The following is a 26,707-nucleotide window of genomic DNA, read 5'->3' on the forward strand; positions in this document are numbered from 1 at the left end:
ACATTAATCTTAGGTATTTCCTGTGAGCAGGGTGTATGGGAATCTGGAAGATGGTGTCCTTGAGATCTAGTGTGGCAATGAAGTCGCCCAGTTGAAGTAGTGGGAGAACCTGTTGAAGAGTGATCATGTGAAAATTATCTGACTGTATGTAGAGATTGAGAGGTCTGAGGTAGAGTATTGGCCTTAGGGTGCCGTCCTTTTTGGGGATTAGGAAATACAGCGAGTAAACCCCTGTTCCTTGAAGCTATAAGGGAAATAGTTCTATAGCCCGCTTTTGAAGCAGTGAGAGGACTTCCTGTTTTAAGAGCGTACGATGTTCTGTGGACATTGGACGCTGTTTGGGCGGTAGAGTGGGTGTGGTCGTAAGTTCCAGGCAGTAACCTTACTGAATAATTTCTTACCCACTTGTCTGTAGTGATGGAATTCCAGACAGGTAGGAACTGTGATAGTCTCCCCGCGACCGGAGTGGAATGGTCTGGAGGGAGTGGAGGGAAGCCACTGCTTATTAGTGGGAGAGGTGCGAGTGTTGTTGTTACCTTGGCCTCTTCCCTTGTTATTTCCCCTGTATCCACCTCTAAAATATCCCCTGTTGGGGGATGTTTGTGTGGTGTTTTTGTAGGAAAAATAAGCAGTGTCTGCACAGATGTTATTGGATGCTCCTCTATAGAAGGAGCGTCAAAAGGAACCACGTGTGAAAGGAGACTGCCATGCTCCCATGGATTTAGCAGTCTGTGTCCTTTTTCATTTTTTCTAGAGTGGTGTCTACAGCCGGCCCAAAAAGTTGTTCCTGATTGAACGGCTGATTGAGGATAGTTGTTTGTACCTCCTGTTTGAAGCCAGAGATGCGCAACCAGGCATGTTGTCTGAGCAACACACTAGTGTTAATGGACCAAGAGGCAGTGTCTGCTGCATTAAGGGCACACTTAATTGATGCATTAGTTATTAATTTCCCCTCCTGAATTAAATCATTGGCCTTGGTCTTATATTGATCAGGTAAATATTGCAATAGGTTTTCCAGTTGGTCATAGTGAGCCCTATAGTAGCTAGCAAGTAATGCCTGTGCGTTGGCTATCCGCCAGTGATTAGCTGCTTGGGCAGCAACTCATTTGCCAGAAGCATCTAATAATTTAGATTCCTTGTCCAGAGGTGGCGCATCACCGGAGGTCTGAAAATTGGCACGTTTTCTAGCATTAGTTACCACTAGGAAACCTAAAGGGAGTTGACCTTTGATGTAGGTGGGATCATTGGGAGCGGGTTTATATTTTTTGTCAATTCTGGGATTGAGAATTCTAGTCCTAACAGGGTCTTTGACTAGGTCGGGGCATGTTTAATGACACCTTTTTACATTGGCAGGGTTTGTACAGTCTTTAGTGACTGTTCAAAGGTGTCTATTAGAAAGTCCTCCTCTGCGGGGTCCGAATGCATTGGGACACCATGGTACTGAGCAGCCCTATTTACAACCGGACTAAAACCAATATGGTCATCTGGGGGCGATGGCTTTGTTGGGTATGCATGGGGATCAGGGATGTCTGGAGGATCTACTGGGTCATCATAATCGTCCCAATCGTCCTGGGTCCTCATCAGGGTCATTGTTGCCTCCCCCATCCCCCAAATCATCATCATCCTGTGGTAGTGGCGAGTTTGGTGGAAGTATAGGAGAATGTGGAGGAAAGACAGGCTTAGCAGGAAGAACAGGAGAAGAGGGTCGGAAAGGTGAAGTAGCACAGTCTTTCCTCTTTACAGGCACTGCAGGAATGCCTGGGGTGTCAGATTTCCTCTTTTTGTGTGGAACAGCAGGCACATGTCCTGTTTTAGGGTCTATGTAGAGTTTTTTTATTTCGGATCGCTAGGATGCGGTCGAAAAAGTTCTTCCACTTCGGTAGATGGCTTCGGCGCCGATTTTTTCGGGTCAGAGCGGGGTTTGGATATATGCTGAGCCTTGGGAGGTAGTTTTGGGTCCTTCGGCTTCGATGTGGAGGCAGAAATCTTTTTTGGTTCTGAATGTCTCGGTTTCGAACCGGATGTCTTTTCTTTCGGCGCGGAAGGGGGTCAGTGCCGACGTCTTTTTGGGAGTAGGCTGTGCTCCAGACTTCGGTGCTGATGGTGCCTGCGGGAGACTGATATGCGGTTTGCTCGGTCACAAGCTGCCAGAAGGTTTGTCCTTTATCTTCAGAGCCGGGCCCTGGGGTGGAGCTTCTGAAGCTTGCTTTCGGTCACGACTGGGGCCAGCAGGTAAAGTCTTGACCAGGGCCTTCTTTTTTCTTGAGGTGGGGTTGGGGTAGGGGCAGTTGTACTCACTCGTTGACCTGGAGTGATGTGGTCATCTGAGTCAGAGTCGTCTGCTTCAGACACAATTTCGAGATCCTCATAATCCTCCTCCGGGACATCGGTGACTTCATCGAAGATTTCCACCGGTGCCGGAGCCGCTTGTTGCGCCATGATGTGTCGTCGATCGAAAGGAGGCACAGGCCTGACAATTAGTCTTGTCGTGCTCGGGCGACAGATACAGGTTACAGACCTTGTGGTGGTCACTGTGTGGAAATTTAGCTCCACACTGGGGGCATTTTTTAAATGGAGACCTTTCCATGAGCCGTAGGCCCGAACCGCATCGATAGGCCCAGCGGCCAGCATCCACGACCGGAATCTAATATTCGATGAACGCCTCGAAGAGCACGCGATCGAGAACAATACCGTCGAGTTTATGATGGTTTGCGCGTCGAAAAGGTTTGGAGAATATGGTGCCGAACCGGAGCGCAGAAGTTACAGCCGAACCCGATGGCGGGAAAAAACAATCCGAGAATGAAGTCGATGCCCCTGCGCACTGTCGTCCAAGGGAGGAGTCACCTATCTCGTGACTACAAAAGACTTCTTCCAAGACAACGAGGTGCAAGCATCAGAGCCCAACACCAGATGGCGATCTATGATACAGTATGAATCCCGCAGCTCATATGCCTCGAACATTCCTTGATTGGAGGAGTGGTCTCGGATCCACCATGGGAGTATTGAAAGGCTCCCACATGTCAATAGAGACTTGGAAGACGCCCGCCAGGAATATAAGGGAAGGTTAGATCACAAATGTAGGGCACAGTGGAAGACAAATAGTATGCAGAACTTTGAGTATGGAGAGAGGGCGGGAGCCCTCTGGGCGTGGAAAGCAAGATTTGACCGCACAAGAAATAACATTAATAAACTGATAATAAATGAAAGGGGAGAGAAATCAAGCAGCTTGGATGATATGCAAGCCTGCCTTCTCTCTTTATTCTCAGAACTATACTGGGAAGATACTGTACCTAACACTAAAACCCTTCAAACTTGGCTGAAGGGAAAACTTTGCCAACTTTAACAAATGAGGGTTGTGAAAGCCTAGACGCCCCAATCACTGAGAATGAAATTAAAGACCAGATAAGTAAGTGCAAAAATAATAAGGCAGCGGGTACTGACGCGCTTCCTAGTGAGGTTTATAAACTATTCATGGATGAATTGGTGCCGATATTGGGTATCCTATTCAATACAGTGTATAGCTCAGAAGGTCAGTGTGAGAAAGTGGCTCTGTATATACTGTTCCTTAATAGGTCCAGGGTGTACAGAGTCCACAGTCCCCCAGGGTTTGACAGAAGTTAAGGTTAGATATAACCTTACTCTCTAAAGTGGTAGCTTGGTCGAGCAGTAAGGCAGTATCAGAGGACAGTGTAAAGCATTTGTTGTACACACTCAGTCAGCAAATGGTCTCACACACTCAATAACTGAACTCTAGGCCAATGGTTTATATATATAAAAAAAAATATGCTTGTTTTATTTTAGAACCAACAATTGGATTTAAAATATACTTTCTCAGAATGAGATGTTTTATATAAATACTTTTGCAATATGCAATTGACTTTTGTAAACAGTTACAAGTGGTTGCAATAGGCAACACTATTATAAACACAACGATGCCTTGAGCTCAATGGAAAATTCAAGTTATTTGCAACAGATTACTTTTAGGATTACTTTTGGAATTCCAGGACTGGATCCTAGATTCAGTCCCGGGTCAGTACTTAGAATCAAGTGATGAAAGTCGACTTAATTACTGTAATGATTTTTAGGTTTAAAGCATTTTTATTAAGACAAAACAAAACATGGGGGAGGGGGATAGGAGGTTAGGGTTACATACAATACAATAAAAGAAAAAGGTGCAACTCAGGAGGGTTGGCGAAGGGTAGTTCGGTGGTCCAGAGGAAAAGCACCGTAAATGAAGGCAAAAAATACAATCTATTGAATCCCCGCGTGCATATCCAACACCCCAAATCTGAGCAATGAAAGCCAATAGCAACTCAACAAAGCACAATCCAACCCCCCCCCCATCCCCCATCCCCCCCAATAAAGGGAAAAGAAAAGAAACAATACCCCAACTCCCCCGTCCAATGGCTCCGCACTAGGTTTAACCGCCCCAAAAAGCCCGCACCCCCCCCCCCGGAGGATCCCGTCTCACATTTAGTCTAGTCCGCCGGGATCACCGGTGGCGTCAGCCTGAGAAGCCTAAGATACCTCGGGCAGGTGAGCTCCCGGAATTCGGTGGACAGCAGCGCTAGGAAGGGTTGCCACAGCTCTTCAAATTGATCTATCTCCCCCGCCACCGTAAGCGACAACTTCTCCATTCCCAGCACATGCCAGAGCCTATGCAACCAACCCGTAATGGAGGGAACCGTGGTGGTGCGCCAGTGGATAAGGATGTTCTGGACCACAGACCCCAGCGCAATCGCGATCTGCCTACCCCTGCGGGACTTCAGTGGGTACATTAGGTCATTGGGGCGGCCCAGCAAGACATACGCCGGAAAGCGCGGCAGCTCTATCTCAAAGTGCTTATCCACCTCGTCCAAAACTTCCTTCCAGTAAGCGGTCAGCACGGGGCAATCCCAAAGAATGTGTGAGAGGGTACCCTCCTGCCCGCAGCCCCGCCAGCACCCCCTTGTCAGTGTGTCTATGCATTTCATACAGTCTCTCCGGGGTGTAATACCAATAAGTGGACACCTTAGTAAAGGTCTCCGTAAGGCCCGTATGATAGGCAGAGTGCCGCGCCCGATACGCAATTTTGTCCCATTCCTTGTGGCTGAGTGTCCTACCCAATTCTCTGTGCCAGCGCTCCCTCCCTGGGTTATAATAGTGAAACGGCGGGGGTTGTAGGAACTTGTACAAATCGGTAATTAGCTTAGCATCGGAGGTCCGGGTAACCAACCACCTCTCATACGGTGTAATTTGACGAGCAGCGGTGTCACGCACCTGGGGCTGGAGGGCCCAATGCCGAACCTGCATGTAGCGCAATCTGTCCAGCTCCGTCAGGCCGAATTCCCGCCGAAGTTGCTGAAAAGGAATCGCGCCCTCCGGTCCATAGATCTGGAAGAGCACCCTGCAGCCCGCGTGCACCCAATGGGAAAAAGCTCCCGGCTCCATCCCTGGGGAGAAGTCCGGGTTACCCACTATGGGTGTGAACGGCGAAGGGAAGGTGGTAAGGCCCCGAACCTCGCAGACTGCATCCCACACCCTCAGGGGGACCCGAGTAACAAAAGAGGCGTAAAGGTTAGGGGGGCGATGCGCGCGGCGCAAGAATGGAACCTCTTGTAAGGTGCGGCCCGCCACTGCCTGGTCTTGAAAAAGCCAGTGTTTGTCGGACTCCCACCTGCTCCACTCCACCAGATATCGCAGCTGCGCCGCCTGAAAGTACTTACGGAGGTCCGGGATACCGAGACCCCCCGCCTCCGGGGCAAGCGTGGAGAGGACCCTCTTCATCCGCGGCTTTCGGCCCTGCCAGACAAAGCGGGAGATGTCAGCCTGCGTTTGTCGTATCCAGCCCACCGGGGGCTGGAGAGGTAGGGCCCGAAAAAGATACAGTATCTGGGGCAACACCGTCATCTTAACCGCCGCGATTCGCCCCAACCAGGACAGTAGGCCCTTGCTCCAGCGGCCAAGCTCCTCCTTGATCTTCCTGCTGAGGGAGGTATAATTGGCCGCAACCATCTCCGGTAATGTGGGCGCCAGCAGAATCCCCAGGTATGGCACCGTGGACGAGGACCACTGCATGGGGAAGAGCCGCTGAAGGTCCCTCCTGGTATCCGCAACCAGGGACACATCCAACGCCACTGACTTGCTCATATTCATTTTGAAGCCGGCCACACGTGCAAAGGCGTCCAGTTCCTGGATGCAAGCAGGCAGCGACCTCCTAGGGTCGTCCAAGGTCAACAAGACATCGTCTGCATAGAGGCTAACCGTGTGGACATACTGGCCCATCTGGACCCCAATAGCATCCGGGTTGTTGCGAATCCTCTGAGCAAACGGCTCCATGTAGAGGGCAAACAGAAGCGGCGAGAGGGGGCAGCCCTGCCTCGTGCCGCGTTCGATAGCAAAGCCACCGGAGCTACACCCATTGACCCGCACCGACGCTGAAGGATGCTTATAACAGTTGAATACCATGGTGCGGAACTTATCACCGATTCCCAGTTTCCTGAGAACCAGCTCGAGATATGGCCAATGAACTCTGTCGAAGGCCTTCTCCGCATCAACGGACAGCAGCATCCGCTCCCCCGGGACCCGCGAGGCCTTCTCCAGAACATGCGTCACCCGCTTGGTATTGTCAACCGTCTGTCTGCCGGGTACAAAGCCAGCCTGGTCCGCCTCCACCAGTCCGGGCCCAGCCTGGACGCTAGAATCCCCGTATACAACTTGAGGTCGACATTTAAGAGCGAAATGGGTCGATACGAACCGCAGAAGGCCCGGTCTTTCCCAGGTTTCGGGATTACGGAGACCGTCGCATTCAGGAGATCCGGTGGGATGGCTCCCGGTTCGGAGAAGGAATTAAATAGCCGAGCAAGGACAGGGGCCACAGCCGTGCAAAAAACCTTATAAAACAGAGACGTGTACCCGTCTGGACCCGGGGCCTTACCATGCTTCAGCCGCGCTATAGCGGAAATCACTTCAACATGGATATCCCGCTCCAGATGGTCCGCCTGAGCAGAATCCAGCACCGGCAGGGCCACTGACTCCAAATAGTCTTCGGCGTCCCGCGGCGAGGAGGGCTCCTCAGCATACAGCGCCTCGTAGAAGCTGCGGAAAGATTCCACTACCTCTGCGTCCCCAGAAACGACCACCCCGTCCGTACCCACCAGTTCCTTCACGACGCTACGCTGCCGCGTGACCCGGAGCCGGTGCGCCAGGAGCTTACCACATTTGTCCCCCCAGTGTAGAAGGCATGCTTCAAGCGCAAGGCGGCATGCTCCGCCCTATCAAGATCCAGTGCCGACAGGAGTTTCCTCGCAGCCTTCAACTGCCTCCACACCCTTGGAGCCCCCGTACGACGGTGGACCTGCTCAAGCTCCCGGAGCTGAACGGTCAGCTCGTCCCTTTTCCGTTGCCGCTCCCTATTTTCGGCTGAGGAGATGGAAATAAATTCCCCCCCGGAGGACTGCCTTCAATGCCGCCCACTGTGTCGCTTGTGAAGTGTCGGTGTTGCTATTGTGAGTTAAGTAATCCTGTATGACCTCCCCAATGCGTTTCACTACAGACTTTTTGTGTAAAAGGGTATCTCGAAGGCGCCACACCCCCCTAGCGGGAGAGGCCGCCGGCCACTTGAAAACGCCGGCGACTGGTGCATGGTCAGACAGGGTCAGGACCCCAATGTCCGCCGCTGTGGCGGCGGCGCGCATCGGTCCACTCACCAGAAGATAGTCCAGCCGTGAGTAGGTTCGGTGTGCGTGTGAAAAGTAAGAGTAGTCCCTATCAGTGGGGTGCATGGAGCGCCAAAGGTCATGTAAGTCCATTTCCGCAATCTGGGCCTTCACAGCCTGGGACAGTTCCCCCGTCTGCGGGGAGCGCTGCGCCGACCTGTCCATCACAGAATCGAAGACAATATTAAGATCTCCCCCCAAGATGACATGGCGGTCGGGAGAAGCAGTAACATCCACCAACACGGAGTCCAAGAAACGCTCTTGGTGGTCATTTGGGCTATAAACGGAGCCGACCGTGAACGTTATGCCTCCTAGGCGCATGCGATACGCAAGAAGCCTCCCCTTCTGCTCAGCATACTTATACAAAACCTCCCCCCTAAAGGAGCTCGCTAGAAGAATGGCTACCCCCGCAGTCTTGTTCGCTGCCGAGGAGAAGAACTGGGTGGGGAACTTAGCAGAGCGCAGCCTATGGCAATCCCGGGACAGTAAGTGGGTCTCCTGCAAGAGGCAAATGTCCGCCTGCGTCCCCTCCAGCAAAGATAAGATCGCTCTGCGCTTCACAGGGTTATTCAGACCCTTAACATTAAGGGTCACTACCTTTAGGACCGACATTCCTCCCGGGGATCAGGAACGCTGTGCAATGGGCAAGGGATCAGCGGGTGGGGCGCGCGGGGCAGTTGCGCGGGACAAGCCAAGACAGACCAAGCGAGGGCACGGACGACATCGGACGGGACTTCCCCAACCCCAGAACAACCCCTACACCCACCCAAAACACAACCATGGCAACTAGCCAAATACAAACTTAAACACCCCATTGTCCCAGTCAAGCCCCAAACGGGCAAGTCCGTAGAAAAAAGCAAAGTGGACGTTCAGCCACTCACCTCCATCCGCTCCCTCCCGACCCCCCCGCCCCATACCCAGCATTAAAGAAGCGGAGAGCGTCTCCCCCCGGAGTGAGTGTTAGGCCGTCATGGCCACGCTGGTGTAGCCGGCCGAGTCCCTGGCCGCTGCCCTCAAAGCGTCGGCCATGTCTGCCCTGATGGTAGGGGAATCGGGACGCCCTGCGCTGGCCGCCGATTGTCTCCTCGTCGACCTCCGCCGGCTCCGTCTCTCTGAGCGCCACCACGACGGTGTAGCCCCTTCCTCCTCCGCCGCCGTAAGCCCCAGGACCCCACAAATGTCCTGCAAGGAGCGTAGCTGATGCAGCACCCCATTCCACCGGAAAATCAGGCGGAAGGGATGTCCCCAAGAGTACGGCGTCTCATGTTCGCGCAGAAAGTCAGTGGCAATCCTGAAGGACCTGCGTTTCTGCAGCGTGATGGCGGATAGGTCCTGATAAAGCGCTACAGGCCGCTCCCGGAAAGTCAGGGGCTGTTTCTTGCGGGCCTCAGTCATGATGCGTTCCTTCAGCGGGAAGTCGGGCAGGAAAGCCAAAATGTCCGGTGGGGGTGCCGATGACTGGCGCTGCCGGCCAACCCTGTGTGCCCTATCAATGCGAATAGGGAAGTCTGCAGCTTCCCTCAGGATCTCCCGGAACAGGTTTTGCAGATAGCCCTCCAAGTCGGTCCCTTCGTCCGTGGACGGCACACCACGCACTCGGATGTTGTTCCTCCGTGACCTGTTCTCAAGGTCCTCAGAGTGGGCCTGGAGCTCAACACACTGCTCCCGGAGGCGGAGAACGTCCTGTTGAAGATAGACTATCTCCTCGTCCCGACGTTGGGACTCCGTCTCCACCGTCTCAACTCGCTCGCCAAGGCCCTCCACTTCTCTACGCACTTCCCGGACCTCGCTGGCCACTTCCCGCTTCAGCGTCTGGAAGTCCTCTTTGAGGGAGCTAAACAGTTCTTCCATAAAGGACCTCGTGACCGGTGGCTCCCCCCCAGTCACATCCGCCGAGGCCCGGGAAGACCCCGGCGAGGGTTGTGTTCTGTCCCTCAGTTGCTGGGCCCTGCCAAGCATGTCCGGCAGGGTGCGGTCCCCCTTCCTCGAGCCACCTCTTCCAGTCATCGCAAACGCTGCAGTCGATGAGTGGGCAAAGGTCCAGCCGCCTCAGAGATGCCCAGCCGCTGGCAAGCGCTCGACGTGGGGATCCCCCTGCAAGCAGAGTCGCTGCGTCGCAGGCGACAAGATGGCGGTGCAGTCCGGGCACCACCAGCCGCGGGCGCCCATCCGAGACAGCAATGGAAAGCTATAGTAGGGGGCTCCTTATCAGCACGTCCCTCAGAGAGTCAGCCCAGCAGCGGTGGCGGGCACATACATCCGCCAGCAAAGGCTCCGGTGAAGGCCAACAACATGGATCCCTCTGGGACAAAATGGCGGCAGGGCGGGGCAGGGCAGAACGGCCAGGCCCGGCGACACCACCGGGGCCCCCTAGAAACACAGCAATCTGAGAAGTTCCACAGCCGGTTTCACTCCGTCTCACACAAGGGCCCAGATGGTCCGACCCCAACAGTGAGTCTGCCGTACTTCGGCCAAGGGGCCGGGGCCCACACAGTGCGGGGCGTCGCCGACACAAGTCTGAGCGCCAAAGCACACGTCCAAAGTCCTCCACGCCGCCGGGTCCCAGCCCGCAAAGCTCCTTTATCCTCCGTCGAGCGACGGGTCAGACTTCCTCCAGCTCGTCAGCTTTCAGCACCAGGCCCAACCGAGGCGCCCGGACAGCACTCCGATGCGTTCCACCACCCAGGCCCTCCGTCGCTCCTCGAACTTTGATCGGACTTTTGGGGCACTTTCCCCGGGGCGATCAGGGCCAAAGCAACCTCAACGTGCGCGCCAGGTGCTCCGCCGCACTCCTCTCACACGCTGAGCATCAGCGGGGGGAGAAAAGCATACGAAAAGGGCTCGAGCTGAGTCGGGCCGGAGGAGCTACGGGAGGAAGCGTCCGCTCACCCCGCCATCTTGGCCACGCCCCCCCGTAATGATTTTTAAACAATATTTAGCTATTTTATAAGTTGACACTTAAAAAATATTTCAAAGAAAACAGTCAATGGTTCCCTATGGAAGAAAATTCAGATAGAGTTAGGCCCAATGTTATCCTATGAGGGATAGGGGGGCCTTGGTTGGTGGCTGCTGACCGGCAAGCCACGCGGCTGTGGGAGCTGGGCTCCTGGTCACTTACTCAGGGCAAGTGGGGAAGTAGGTAGGTGTAGAGGTTGCTCTGCCAGGACCACTCGGGCGGCTGGGTGCAGGGTGCTCTTGAGCCTTCGGCGCTCAATTGATTTCAATGGGAAATCTCCGGTTTAGAAAAAGACTGCAAGCTCGGGGACGAGGGCTCTTCAGGTGCCACCACCACTTCGAGAGGTAAATTGGGTAGTTCGAGGATAGGTAGGTACCCCGGGATTGGGCACAGGGGGCTGTGTGGCGCCGCGTGCAGGGGTGCCTTTTGGTGTCGGAAATCTTACCCTCTGTTGATCGCGGTTGGGGGGGGGGCACCTTGTTCTGAGGCTGCAGGCTTCTTCAGGAGTGTCGAGGGAGGTCCTTGGGTGCCGAGCTCTACATGCCAAGAACAAATGTTGTGAGAAAGTGGCTCTGTATATACTGTTCCTTAATAGGTACAGGGTGTACAGAGTCCACAGACCCCAAGGGTTTAACAGAGGTTAAGGTTAGATATAACCTTACTCTCCAAAGTGATAGCCTGGTCGAGCAGTAAGGCAGTATCAGGGGACGTGTAAAGCATTTGTTGTACACACTCAGCAGCAAATAGTTCAACACACTCAATAACTGAACTCTAGGCCAATGGTTTGTATATAAAAAATATGCTTGTTTTATTTCAGAACCAACACTTGGAATTAAAATATACTCTCGACAGGAGATGTTTCATAAAAATACTTTTGTATATGTAATAGACTTTTTAGTAAACAGTTACAAATAGTTGCAGTAGGCAACTCTATTTCTAAACACAATACATTGAGCTCAATGCTAAATTCAAATTATATGCAACAGATTACTTTGTAGATTACTTTTGTAATTCCAGGCTTGGATCCTAGATCCAGTCCTGGGTCAGTTCTCAGAATCAGCTGTTGAAAGTCGACTTTGGTACTGTAGTGATTTTTAACTAATATTTAGCTATTTCAAAAGTGAGCACTTAGAAAATATTTCAGAGCAAACAATCAATAATTCCCTATGGAAGGAAATATAGGTTACATGTACAGTAGGTTATCGTTACTTTTGTAATCCAGTACTGGGTGGCTAGACTCAGTACTGGGACATTTATCCAAAACAGGTAAGTAATTACGTTTTCAGATGTTATACGATTTTTGAGGAATATTTAGAAATTGCAGAAATCAACACTTAGAAGAAATTTCATAGAAAAGCAGTCAATAGTTTCCTATGGAAGAAAAATGAGTTAAAGGCAAGTATAGTTGTGGGTACTTTTCAGAGTCAGTGCTGGGCACCAAGATCCAGCACTGGGAGCTCACCTAAGAGCAGGTGAGTAAATTAGTTTTTGGTACTCGGCTGATTTTTGGTGAATATTTTGAGTTTTGAAAAGTTCACACTTAGAAGAATTTCCAAGAAAAAGCCAGTCAATGTTACCCTATGAGGAAAATGAAGTTAGCGGTTTAAGGGTAATTTCTCGACTGGCAGAGTTGAAGTTCTGGGCATAGACTCAAGGGCCTCCCAGTGTCAGGTAGGTACAGTCAGTTCACCCTCAGCGGTTTCAGGACGGCCGGGTGCAGAGAGAGTTAGGCCCAATGTTAGCCTATGAGGAATAGGGGGGCCTGGTTTGGTGGCTGCTGACTAGCAGGCCACGCGGCTGTGGGAGCTGGGCTCCTGGTCACTCACTCAGGGCAAGTGGGGGAGTAGGCTAGTGTAGAGATTGCACTGCCAGGGCCACTCGGGCGGCTGGGTGCAGGGTGCTTTTGAGCCGTTGGGCGCTCAATGGAAATCAATGGGAATGTTCCGGTTAGGAAAAAGGCTGCAAGCTCAGGGACGAGGATGCTTCAGGTGCCACCACCACTTCGAGAGTTAAGTTGGATAGTTGTAGGTTAGGTGGGTACCCCGGGATTGGACACAGGGGGCCGCAGGGCGCCGCGTGCAGGGGTGCCTTTTGTTGTCGGGAAATCTTACCCTCTGATGATCGCGGTGGGGGGGGGGGGGGGGGGGGGGGGGGGGGGTCACCTTGTTCCGAGGCTGCAGGCTTCTCCAGGAATGTTGAGGGGGGTCCTTGGGTGCCGGACTCGGGGTCACAGTCGCCGTGGGGTCGTCCTCAGGGTCTTTGTCCACTCCGGCACTGGCCAGGCTTGGCTGGTGCAGAGTGTGCTGGGTTCGCGGTTCCGGGCTGCTGCCAGGGGTTAGAAATAGGTTTCTGAGTAGAGCCTCTACTCATGGGAGTCCCAGGGGCTTAGAGCCAAAAGGTAGCCAGGTCCTCCGGGGTTGGTGAGGTTGCTGACCACGAGAGATGCCGCGCTGGTGCAGGTTCGGGAGTAGACAGGCCGGTAGGGCTGGGGCCAAAGCAGTTGGTGTCTTCTTCCCTTGTTAGCAGCTGCAGGGCAGGTCTTTGTTCTTCTTGCTCTTCTTGTAATCTTTTGAATCTGGAATCTGGGGAAGGAAGGTTCAGGGTGCCCCTAAATACTAGATTTAGGGGCGTTACAGGTAGGTGAAGGCCAGGGACCAATGGGTCCTTGTCCTGGGGTGGGTACACCCCCTATCCTGCCCCTCTCCTGTGGGTGGGGGGCAGTAGCCTAATCCTGATAGGGTAGGGCCTCCCATCTTCAAGATGGCGAGAGCCCGGAGATGTGCTTCACCTCGCCTCCCCCACCTGAGGGGTGGGGTGGGCAGGCTGGCACATCCCCTGTCCTTGTATGGGGTTTCCGGCCAAGCTTCCCGCCAGAGTGGGGGGTTGCAGTGGCCTGGGGAAACTCCTAGAGGCGGCAGGCCTTTGAAGCTTCCCTTTGCTCATCCTGGGGGAGGAGATTTATCACCTCACCCAGGATGTGCATTGTTGCAGGCCCGGGAGAGCAGGGGCTCTCCCACCCAGGGGTCCAGCAACGTGTCTGCTGTGTGGCAACCTGGGCAGCCTCAGAGCAGACGTGGATTGTAGGTTAGTTGTAAGGGGGCATCTCTAAGATGCCCTCTGGGGTGCTTGGTACATTAAATCTCACACTGGCATCAGTGTGGGTTTAATGTGCTGAGAAGTTTGATACCAAACTTCCCAGGCTTCAGTGTTGCCATTATGGTGCTGTGGAGCTCGTGTTTGACGAGCTCTCAGCACCATGTACTCTTAAATGGCAGCACTGCACTTACAGTGCCCGGGAATGGACCTGGGTACTGTAGGGGCACAGGGCTCCTGCTCCTGTGCCCACACCATGGGCATAAGCCACCCAGCCAGAGGGGTGATATATGCCTTGGCAGTGTGGGTGTTGGGCATGGCACACAGGGATGTGTGCCATGTCGACTCTTCATTTTGTCCTGCACTCAGCCTGCAAAGGCAGCGTGTGTGTGTGTAAGGGTACAGGTCCCCTAAGGGTGGCACAATGAGTGCTGCAGCCCTTAGGGGCCTTCCCTGGTCACAAGGCCCTGGGTACCTAGGGTACCATTTACTAGGAGCTGACATGTGGCCAGGGTTTGCCAATTTGGAGTTTGTGTGTTTAAGGAAGGAACATAGGCCCTGGGCACCTGATTGACTGAGTGTACCCTGGACTCCTGCCAAAGTACATTCAGCAATTTAGCAAAAAGTGGGGGCATACCATGCAAGAAAGAGGGCACTTTCTCACAGATGTATACTGGTAAGTAGCATATTCCGTTCGAGGCATACGAGCTGCAGATTACACACTTTTGCATAGACTATATAGCAGTTCCCAACCTTAGCGGCGACCACCGGTATCTGTTAGTGGTTTTAAATAGTGTTTTTAGTACAGCCTGGCCCACACTAGCTTGGTTTGCACATCTACACAGTAATGTTTAGTGAAAGTGTGCGGTGTTGACCATGTAGCTGCTTTGCAGATATCATCTAATGGGATGTTCCCTAGAAAAGCCATAGAAGCCCCTATCTTTCGTGTAGAGTGGGCTTTTGGGGGGGGGGGGGGAACAGATAGCGTTTGTTTTGCTTTGTGTTACCAAATCTGTATGCATATTACAATCCACCTAGCTATCCCTGATTTTGAGATGGGGTTGCCTTTGTGTGGTGGAGAGAAAGAGACAAATAGTTGTTTGGTCTTTCTGAAAGGTTGTGTTCTCTGGATATAGTAAAGTAAGGCCCGTTTAACATCTAGCGTGTGCAGAGCCCTTTCTGCAACGGTCTGAGGTTGCGAGAAAAATACCGGTAATTCTACCGATTGGTTTAAATGAAAAGGGGAAATGACTTTGGGTAGGAATTTTGGGTTGGTACGGAGAACAACCTTGCTATGGTGCATTTGGAGAAAATGTTCCTGTATAGTGAGTGCTTGTATCTCACTGACCCTTCTAAGGGAAGTGATGGCTACAAGAAAAGCTGTTTTCCATGTGAGAAATTGCAGTTCGCATTTATGCAAAAGTTCGAAGGGCGGTCCCATTTGTGAGAACTATATTTAAGTTCCACACAGGTGAGGGTGGTACTCTGGGGGGAATTATTTGTTTCAGGCCTTCCATGAAGGCTTTAATGGCAGGCACTCTGAAAAATGATAGGTGCTGTCTGTTTTGTAGGCAAGCGGCAATTGCTGCGAGGTGTAGCCGAATGGATGTATATGCTAGGTTACACTTTTGTAGATTGAGTAAGTAGCATATGATGTTGTATAGATAAGTCTAGAGGATTGATTGTGTTGTTATGGCAATAAACAACAAATCTTTTCCACTTGACAGCGTAGCAGGCTCTAGTGGTAGGGCGTTTAGCTTCTCTGATGACGTTCATACAGTCAGGGGGAAGGTTAAGGTATCCGAATTCTAGGATCTCAGGAGCCAGATCGCAAGGTTGAGCTGAGCTGAGCTGGGTCCGGGTGCCTGATCTGACCATGGTTCTGGGTTAGGAGGCATGGTGAGAGGTGTAGCTTTTGGTGTGGTACTCCCGAGACTTCCAGCAGTGTGGTGTACCACGGTTGTCTGGCCTATGTTGGAGCTACTAGGATCAGTGTGAGGGAAGGCTGTTGTAGCTTTCGCACCACTAATGGAATTAGTGGGAGAGGTGGAAAGGCGTACGAAAAATTTGTCTGACCAGTTCATCCATATCGCATTGCCTTTGGACAATGGGTGTGGGTATCTGGCGGCAAAGCTTGGGCATTTTTTGTTTGTGGGTGGCGAAGAGGTCTATCTGCGGATGCCCCCACATTTGAAAGAACGGGTGAAGAACCTGCGAGTGAAGTTCCCACTCGTGGATCTGCTGCGTCTGTCTGCTGAGTAGATCTGCCATGGTGTTTTGGACTCCTGGTACATGCTGGGCCAGGAGAAAGATTTTGTGTGGAATTGCCCATCTCCATATGCTCTGTGCTAGTTGAGAGCTGTGGAGAGTGTGTGCCGCCTTGTTTTTGAATGTAATACATGGCCGTCATGTTGTCTGTGCGAATGAGGACTGCCTTGCCTAAAATCTGTGTTTGAAAGGATTTTAGGGCTAGAAAGATTGCTAGTAACTCCAGATGGTTGATATGGAGTAACTTTTGTTGCGGCGTACATGTGCCCAGCACTGCGAGGTGTAATAGATGAGCTCCCCAGCCGGAGAGCGATGCGTCTGTTAGTATTATTTGTGGAACCGGGTCCAGGAACGGTCGACCTCTGGAAAGATTTGTGGTGTTCCACCACTGCAGAGAGCGATGGGTGCGACAGTCTACCAACACCAGATCTGTCAGTTGCCCCATGGCCTGGTTCCATTGGCGTGCTAAGCACTCCTGGAGTGGACGCATCTGGAGCCTTGCGTGAGGCACTTTGAAAATGCAAGAGGCCATCATCCCTATCAGTTGCATAAACACTCTTGCTGGAAGAGAGTGTTGAGATATGAATCTTTGACGCAGAGCCTGAATGCTTGCAATCCTGGCCGGATTGGGGTAGGCTATGGCTTTTGAGGTGTCTATGGTGGCACCGAGGTATTGCTTTATGTGGGATGGTGTTAGCTGGGACTTTTGGTGGTTCACCGTGAAGCCTAGCTGGTGAAGTAGTTGGATTGTAGTGGCGGTGTGGTGTACACATTGGTTGAAGGACGTGGCTTTTATCAGCCAGTCGTACAAATATGGGAAGACGTGAATGTGCGGTCTTCTGAGGTGTGCCGCCACTGCCGCTAGGCAATTGGTGAATACCCTTGGTGCTGTTGTGACCCCGAATGGGAGCACCTTGAACTGGTAGTGTTGCCCGTCCACTACAAATCGGAGGTACTTTCTGTGAGCATGGTGTACCGGAATGTGAAAGTATGCGTCTTTCAAGTCCAGTGTGGTGAGAAAGTCGTTCTGGGAGAGGAGCGGAAGTACCTGCTGAAGTGTTACCATGTGAAAATGGTCCGAATGTATGTATGTGTTTAGAGGCCGGAGATCTAGAATAGGTCGTAGAGTCTCGTCTTTTGGTATCAGAAAATATAGGGAGTAGACCCCTAAATTTTGCTGATTGGCGGGAACTTGTTCTATTGCCTGTTTTTGTAGGAGGGAGATTACCTCCTGTTTTAGAAATGTGGAATGTTCGTGTGACATTGGGCGTTGCCTGGGTGGAATGTTGGGGGGGGGGGGGGGGGTAGATGTCAATTCTAGGCAGTACCCTGAGCGAATAATTTGGGTCTGAGGTGATGGTCTCCCAGACCTGAAGGAAATTTTGTAGCCTGCCCCCGACCGGAGTGGGATGGTCTGGAGGGAGCAGGGGGGGTCATTCGGTAGGCGGTGTGGTAGAGCGGGCGGTATTGGTTTTGCCTCTGCCTTTATTGTTATTGCCCCTATAGCCGCCTCTTTGATAACCCCTTGTGAAGGTGGACTGAGCAGGGGATTTGTAGGAAGTGGATGCGCTATCTGAGGAGTAGCCTCTAGCCATACCCCGAAAGGAAGAGCGGCGAAAGGAGCGCCTAGGAGAGTGTGACTGCAGGGCTCCCATAGATGTCGCCGTATCCGTGTCCTTCATTTTCTCGAGGGCCTCATCTACCTTTGGGCCGAATAGGTGTTCTTGGTCAAAGGGATGATTTAGGATGGAGGCCTGTACCTCAGGTTTGAAACTTGATACTCTCAGCCAAGCATGGCGACGGAGGAGGACGCTAGTGTTAATGACCCTGGAGGCTGTGTCTGCTGCGTCTAAGGCACAGCGTATGGAGGGGTTAGTTATAGTCTTACCCTCTTGAATTAATTCATTGGCCCTATTTTTGTATCTTTCTGGGAGGTGGTGCATTATGGTTTCTAATTCATCATAATGCGCTCTATCGTATCTCGCCAATAGCGCGAGTGTTGGCGATACGCCATATATTGGCTGCCTGTGACGCAGTGCGCTTTCCTGACGCGTCCAGTAGCTTTGACTCTGTCAGATGGTGGTGCTTCGCCTGAAGCCTGGGAGTTTGACCTCTTCCGTGCAGTGGAAACCACTAGGGAATCTAGTGGCGCTGGCCCTTTGATATAGGCAGGATCTGTGGGGGCAGCTTTGTACTTTCTCTATGCGTGGGTTAATGACCCTAGCCCTGACTGGGTCCTTAAAAACCTCTGGCGCATGTTTCATCACCCCCTTGAGCATAGGTAGTATGGAGGTAGACCTATGTGCGGTATCAAAGGTGTCGAGGAGGAAATCCTCCTCTACTGGGTCAGTGTGTAGCTCTACCCCGTGATAATGTGCCGCCCTCTGAAGTAGGTGGTGGAAACCTAATGAGTCTTCCGGTGGAGATGGCCTGGAAGGGTAAAGGTCATCTTGTGGGACGTCTGGATTATTGTAGTTGTCCCATGGGTCTGGGGATCCTGTAAGGGTGGGGTCTTGGGGCACATCCCCTGAATCGTAATATGGGTCCCCCTGATCATCATCGCCTGGAGACGGGGTCGGGGAGCGATGAGGTGGAGAAGGCGGAGGGGGCGGAGGTGGAGAGGGTGGAGGAGGTGGGGAAGGCATTCTGAAAGGGGAGGTAGCAGAGTCCTTCCTCTTTGGAGTTGGAGGCGGAGCCGGTTTGTCCAAATGTCTTTTTATAATAGAGTGCCAAATGTCCAGTTTTTGGATCCTTGGTAAGAGTCTTTTGCAAGGGATCCGGTGTAAACAGTTCCTGTGACAATGTTTGTTCCGTCGGCGCTGAAGGTTTCGGGGCCGATGACTTTTTAGGCTTGTCCGTGCCGTTAGCACTGGGCTTGGGAACCTCCGATTTCTTGGTCGGCGCAGAGGTGGGCTTCGGCGTAGAAGTGTCGGTGCCGAGGGCCTTATGGGGTTTGGTCGGTACCGAAGATGGCGTCGGTACGGAAAGGCTGGGTTTCGACACAGAGGACTTTGGTGCGGAGCTCGGTGTCAAGGTAGAGGCCGGTCTCTTTTTCGGTGCCAAAGTGTGCTTCTCGGCACTGCTGGAGGGCTGGCTCGAGCACGTGGCCGCCGGAAGGATTATTTGGCTTCTTCACCGGGCCCGAAGGTGGGGTGTTTGAAGCAGTGTCTCTGGTCTTGCCTAGGTCCGGAGGCGAAGGCGTGACCGAAGCCTTTTTGGGTGTGGGCGCTGAGGGGGGTATAGTACTCACGACCCTCTGCGCCGGGGTGATGTCCTCCACATCTGAGCCGCGGCTTCGGAAGCACTGACTAGGTCCTCTTCGGTGTGCTGCTGTCCCGGATCTTCAACGTCGTCCCCAAAAATGTTTCTTCTGGCTCTTCGATCTCGAATAGTCTTTTTCGATCTGAAAGACTTGCAGGCCGGACAGTCTCGAGCCTCGTGTTCAGGGGAGAGGCAGAGGTTGCACACCTCATGAAGATCTGTGTGGGGGAATTTGGACCCACATTGAGGGCACTTCTTGAAAGGAGTTCTTTCCATCAGCCGAGACCGGAGCTTGGGTAGGCCCGAAGGCCGCCGTCGACTGGAATCGAAGATGTGTTGAAGAGAAGGTGATTGAGGAGATCTTGATCTGAACAATACCGCGATGAGCGAGTATTCCGCTTCCATCGTCGAACTGGAAATGTTCGGAACTGCAGCGCGAAGTATTACATCCGAGCCCGATGGCGGAAAAAAACAATCTGAGGATGGACCCGAAGCCCATGCGCAATACGATCCAAGGGAGGAGTCACTGACCTCGTGACTTCCAAAGACTTTCGAAGAGGAAAAACAAACTGCAAACATCCGGGCCCAACACCAGATGGCGATCTATGCAAAAGTGTGTAATCTGCAGCTCATATGCCTCGAACATGCTTTACACTGTCCTCTGATGCTGCCTTACTGCTCGACCAAGCTACCACTTTAGAGAGTAAGGTTATATCTAACTTTAGCCTCTGCCAAGTCTCTGGGGACTGTGGACTCTGTACACCCTGTACCTATTTGGGAACAGAATATACAGAGCCACTTTCTCACATCTCCTCCCCCAGGATGGGCAGGGGGATGCTTCAAAGCCTTTGTGAGCCTCCCCAGACCACTTGCTGTACCCAGCAACTGGTCCCCACTGGTTCTAGCCCCCACTCTGTCGGGAAGACTGGCAGGAAACCCCAAGGGAGGAATGGGGGTGTGCCAGCCTCTGCCAACCCCAACCCTCAGGTGGGGGAGACGAGGTGAAGCACATCTCCAGGCTCTCGCCATCTTGAAGATGGGGAGCCCTGCCCAATCAGAATTAGGCTACTGCCCCCCCTCCCACAGGAGAGTGGCAGGATAGGGGGTGTACCCACCCCAGGGAAGGGACCCATTGGTCCCTGCCCTTTACCTACCTGTAACGCTCCTAAATGTATTATTTAGGGGCACCCTGAACCTTCCTTCCTCAGATCCCGAATCAGAAACAAGCAAAAAGAACAAGAAGAAAGAAGACCTGTCGTGCAGCTGCTAACAAGAGGAAGACACCAACTGACTTGGCCCCAGCCGTATAGGCCTGTGGACACTCGAACCTGCTCCTGCTAAACACCGGCGTCTCCAGTGGTCAGCAACCACAAACACCCCAGAGGACCTGGACTGCCTTGTGACTCTAAAAGACTGGGACTCCCAAGAGCAGTGGTTCTGCTCAAAGCAAGTAACAAGCCCCTGGTGCCAACCAGGAACCGCGACTCCTGCACACTCTGCACCCGCCAAGCCTGGCCTGTGCGGACAAAGACCCAGACGACGTCCCCCCCCGGCGACTGTGACCAAGAATCCAGCACCCAAGGACCCACCTTGACGCTCCCGACGATGCCTTCAGCCTCAGAACCAGGGACCCCTCCAACCACGACCAGCTGAGGGTAAGATTTACCAACGCGAAAAGACACCCCTGCACCCGGCGCGCTTACGGCCCCCTGTGCCCAGCTCCTGGTGTCTACCTAACCTACAGCTTCCCAACTTACCTCTCGAAGTGGTGGTCGCACCTGAAGAATCTCCGTCCCCAAGCTTGCAGCCTTGTTCGTTTTGTAGCTTCTCCTTTTAAATCCATTGAGCGCCCGATGGTTCAAAAGCACCCTTCACCCAGCCGCCCGAGTGCCCCTGGGAGTGCAACATCTATCCTAATCTACTCCCCCACTTGCCCTGAGTAAGTGACCAGGAGCCCAGCTTCCACAGCCGCGTGGCCTATAGCCAGCAGCCACCAACCAAAGGCCCCCTGCCCGCCATAGGCTAACATTGGGCCCAATTCTCTCTGCACCCAGATGCCACTGATGGTGTAACAACTGTACCTACCCGACCCTGGGAAACCCCTGAGTCTATGACCAGAACCTGAACTCTGCCAGTCAAGTACTTACCCAAAAGCCGATAACTCACTTTTCTTCCATAGGGTAACATTGACTGGTTTCACTTGGAAATTGTTTGGTCGAGTTTTGAAGCTTTAAAATATTCACTAAAAATCAGCTGAACAAAAAAAACGAAATTACTCACCTGTCATCAGGAGAGATCCCAGTGCTGGATCTTGGTGCCCAGCACTGACCCTGAAAAGTAATTACAACCGTACTGACCTATAACTTGATTTTCCTCCATAGGATAACATTGCCTGGTTTTTGCCAGAAATTCTTCTAAGTTTCGATTTTTGAAACTTACAAATATTCCTTAAAAATTGCCTGTGTAACAAAAACGATTTCTTTCAACTGTTTACAGGAAATGCACCAGTGTTGAATCCAGGATCCAACCCGGAGTAAAAAAATCATACGTAAAGTAACTGAAATTGCATTTACTTAAAAAGTCCCATATAGCTCAATGTTATAATTGTGTTTGAATTGTGTTGCCTATTGCAACAACTGTAACTATTACAATCAAAAGTCTATTACATATTGAAAGAATTTAACTGAAGCATCTCATTCTAATAAAGTACATTTTGATACCCACTTGTGGTACTAAAATAAAACTATATATTTTTATACACAAACCATTAGCATAGAATTCAGTTCTTGAGTGTGTGAGACCATTTGCTGACTGAGTGTGTACAACAAATGCTTTACACTGTCCTCTGATACTGCCTTACTGCTCGACCAAGCTGACATATTTGTTTAATGCGATTCCCCTTGAATTCCCTAGTAAAGATTTATGTAAAATCCAAAGTAAGATCGGAAGGTTTATCTGGGCAAATAAGGACGCAAGGCTGTCATGGAAAAAGATGAGACGCAGGCTCACTAAAGGAGGGTTAGCTCTTCCCGATATTAGTTGGTACTCTGTCGCCTTCCAATTTAAAAACATCAGGATGCTACTCGTAAAACCAGAAGAGACATCTTGGGGGAGACTATTGGGGGAAATGGTGAAGTCAGAGGGGGACAGTGGAGATGAAGGCTTTCTCTATAATTATGGGGCACCTAGGTTCTTTAAATAGGTTTGACTGAAAGTATTCAGGGCAACCCTTAGTCTTTGGTACAAGGTCAGATGTAGATGGGGGATAGGGTATTATTCAGATTTTGCCCTAATCTGGGACTCTCCAGGGACTCCGTTGTGCCTGAAGGATAGCCTCGCAATCCCAATTAAAAGGGCAGGTATTACTATTTGGTCTGAGCTTCTATCCTCTGATGGAGTGTTTCCCTGGGAGGTTTTAAGAGCAACGGTTGGAAGCAGCCTCTCTAGATTTAAATACCTGCAACTAGCCTCCTAGTATACAGCGGAAAAGGAGGATATACATGGAAATTGGGAGACGGAGCAATCATTGCAACACATACCTATTGAAAGAAAGGAGGTTTCTATCTGGTATAAGAAGTTACTGGAGGTGGAAGATATGGAATATCCCCTGCAGTATGCAGTTTGGAATCAGTCTGCCTTTGAGCCTGTGATTGAAGATCTGTACGAACCCTCCTTGAAGCTCCTTTATAAATATGTTAAACCGGCCAGCTTAAAAAAAGAACCATTTCTTTGTTATTAATAGGCTTTAATATACACCTGCAAAGATCGCCAAGTTCGCACCACTATCTGCCCCCTAATGTCCTAGATGTAATCTTTTTCATGCTCATGACATCCATATTTTTTATGAATGCCCTGAACTTAGAGCTTTTTGGAAGGGGTTGGGGATGTTTTAAGTGGTATTTTCGAATTTAAAATCAAGGTTAACGTCTCCTTGGTAATATTTGGAGATGACGGAATGCTTGGGAAGAATCTTCATCAAGTTCATAGAGTATTGTTGTTATATCTGTTATTAATAGCTCGAAGAGAAACATGTTAGAAGTGGAAAGATCTGCGGCCCCCAAAGTGTGAGGATTGCTTAAAAGCAGCGTTCGCCATGACACACCTGGACCAAGGGGCAGAGAGAGTAATGTGAACATCTGGCAGGCCCTACTATTCTGGGGTAGGGTATAGCTCCCCTCAGGAACAAACTAGGATTACACCAAGCTCCCAACAAAGGGGGTTGGCCCGGTTTGGCCTAAGCGAATGCAGTGCCGTAGGGTGCATAGATTCGAACTACCGCTTCTCTTTCAGAACTGCAGATGCTTATTGGTGAGATGAGAAAAAAAAAGAAAAAGAAAAAAGAACGAAAATCTGCCGGGCATATTTGGTGGGGGGGTGGGTGGGTTGGGGGGGGGACTTATTTTCAGAAATGGCTACCCTCTGGCATTAATAAACTAGGTGCTTTGTACTCACCTGAGGGTATTTTATCATTTGAGGACCTTAGAATGAAATTTGATTTACGCCAACACAAGGCTTTTAAATACCTAGCCATTAAAACATTTTCAGCATTTAAGGCAGGGGGGCCCTTGTGATTCGTGAAAAAGCGAAATTATTAAAAAATTGCTTGAGCCTACCACTCCCCAAATTGGGTCTATTCACGATACTCTTAATAGCCAAATGTCTGATGACCTAACTAGTATCTTCATTAAATGGCAACAGAAATTGGATATTACTAATGGGATTTTCGGCCCAGCCCTCCAATTTGCCCAAAGCTATTTATGGTCAGCTAACTTACAGGCACAATTTTACAATTCCTGTTTTTTTCTGTACTATACCCCCAGTAAAATAGCAAAGTGGGGGTCGGGCAGAGGGACTTATTGCCTTTGTTGCTCTGAATACACTGCAGATTCCGTTCACATGTTTGCTACATGTGAGAGACTTGGGCCTCTGATTAATAAAATGCAAAGCTTTATTGGAACTATTCTGTCTCAAGACATCCGACTTACTGCCACGACGCTTATACTGGGTATACAAGAAACAGTAGATAGGAAAGGGGGGGGGGGGGGGGAATAATTTTTATTGCCATGGCAATCAATATGCTGTGCATAACATCTGCTTGGATAGACCCTAATCCTCCTCTATTAACGCAATAGCTGGCTCAATTATATTCTACATGCACTCTTGAGAAAGCTATTTACTCTAAGGAGGATATTTGGGCCAAAATGAAAGGTTTGGTTATTTGGGAACAATGGTCTTGTTGGCTTCATCTGACAACCCCTCAGCAACCCTAAGGAAAAAGGTTAGACCCCTTGTCTTCTGTGCTGAGATGATAAATCATTGGAGGGATGGTCAAGTTATTTCAGTTATGTTTTGCCCTGCTTTATATACACTTTAGCACCTCTTTTCTTGCACAGGTCACTTTGTTCTTAATATTTATATAATGAATTGTAAATTCTGCACTTTTTCTACTGGGACTAAAAGGATTGTTGTGTGACAATTGTCTTTTATATCTGTGCTTGCCCTAAATGTTGGATTTGGTAAAAAATATCACATGGATTTAACTCCTGATCTTGGGAATTTGTTGGTTAGAGTGGAGGGGTGGTAGGGTGGACGCTGTATTTAGACATTGCGTTTGCTTTTCTGTATGTGGCATATTTAAAAAAATCTATTAAAAAAATATATACTAGGTGGACTCGAACTAGGTGTTGGCCTCATTAGAACAGATACCCATAAGCATTTATTGTGACTTTTGAAGTACCAACATTGAGAACACAATGAAAACAAGCTTCTATATCAAGTTAAATAAAATATAGTTACCTGTGTCTGATAACAATTTTGTAGCCTCAATAACCTTTTCTGTGTAAATTCCGGGTTCATAATTATCCATTTCACATGTGACAACATGAATGACTCTTGCAGCACGGCCACGAATTGCACCAGCTGTTCGGTCAAGCCCATCAACATCCCTTTCTTGAAGGGCAATGACACATTTGTTGACGTCTTCCAATATGTGATTCTCTAAAGGCAGGAAGCATACCAGCAGAATTAGATGTGTTTTCCATGTAACAGAGTAAATATAGACATTCATATACAAGCTAGTGTTATGCATTTACAAAAACATTTAGCAACAGATGATGCTTTACATAGGTTGAACTACATGGTCTACATAAACCTCCTTGAGCTTACCAAGACCCTAACTGTGTTATAATGTAGGACACAGCAAGGTCTTGCTCAGAACAACTATATCTGACAAGAGCCAAAAGACAGAAAAATATATCTATGATCAAAATAAATACACAGAGTTCAAATTACAAGATGTCCTCTCAGCATACAAAAGATGATAAAATATAAAGGAAGGAAGATTCTTTTTTCTAAGAGAATCTTGACCAAAAGGTTTTATTTACCTACTGTGATGGTGTGTTAGTATCCTAAGTGGACACCATCACGGACCACTGGTGTTCCTGGGCCACAATACTGATGCATTCCAATTCTTTAACAAGGTTTCTTGAAATCTACGAACGAAGATAGTCAGTACTACAGAGTTCCTGCTAAGATGTTCATGCAATTCACCAGGACTAGAGGCACAGGTGATTGTGTTCAACACCCATCTCACATCTTGCCCTAGGAACTATAACTGGTAAAGGGGCAAAGCACATAAGTACCATGTGTGAGATAGACGACGAGAGGAATAAACAAAGAGCCACTGCTGAGAGAATAAGAGGACAGAATGAGAAATAGATGGAAGAAGAGGTTGAAGATGGAGAAAGACTGCAGAAAATAAGGAGAATCCAAAAGAACAGGAACCACTATAGAGTGAGAAGAATTGCAAGTATGCAATAAAAATGAAACTGAGCAGGAGATTGGAAAGGGGGCTAGCAGTATACAGAACTAGAAGCTCAGGTTAACAGAGAAACATCCATCAATGGTCGCACACTACCCCTGGTTTTAATTTCGTAGACTTTGATGCAATCCTGAGAGATTGTTTTGCACTTTAAGTTAAAATTACAGGTTACCAGCTTCCTTTAAAGAGACATCTTCTGAACCCACATGCAGAGAAAAATGGTGGATCCAGAAGTTGCAGAGTGTATTGAGCTGAGACGCCTACACTTTACAATAGAATTCCATGGTGGCTATTTCCAGGGCTTGATTGTTTGGCAGTGAACTTCCAATGACTGTAAAAAGTCACTTATATTTACAATTAACTCATGCTAGAACAAAGCTAGACAAAAGCAGACCACCAAAGAATTGAAGACACAAGCGACTTAAAGAGCCCACCGGTGGCATTAAAAATAAAAAAATCATATGAAGGTGCTCGCACAATGAAGGAACCTCACACGACATCTAATACTCCTTTTATTTAGGCAGACTGCAGAACGAATTGTTTACCTGTCGGTGTAGTTTTGCAGCTTGAACATCTTTCTGGATTCACTATGCTGTGCATTATTCCGCGGTC

At 50.2% G+C, this 26,707-nt stretch overlaps 1 protein-coding gene across 1 annotated transcript in view; it reads right to left on the reverse strand.

Annotated features, from left to right (window-relative positions):
- CTNNA1 (catenin alpha 1) overlaps nt 1–26,707 on the reverse strand; it is a 282,300-nt gene that overhangs the window by 78,940 nt on the left and 176,653 nt on the right. The window contains exon 12 of the mRNA XM_085617884.1: nt 25,072–25,272. Within this exon, the coding sequence (XP_085474010.1) occupies nt 25,072–25,272 (201 nt within the window). The remainder of the gene's footprint in view (nt 1–25,071; nt 25,273–26,707) is intronic.

The sequence above is a fragment of the Triturus cristatus genome, chromosome 7 (genome assembly GCF_964204655.1).
Source record: "Triturus cristatus chromosome 7, aTriCri1.1, whole genome shotgun sequence".
Lineage (NCBI taxonomy): Eukaryota > Metazoa > Chordata > Amphibia > Caudata > Salamandridae > Triturus > Triturus cristatus.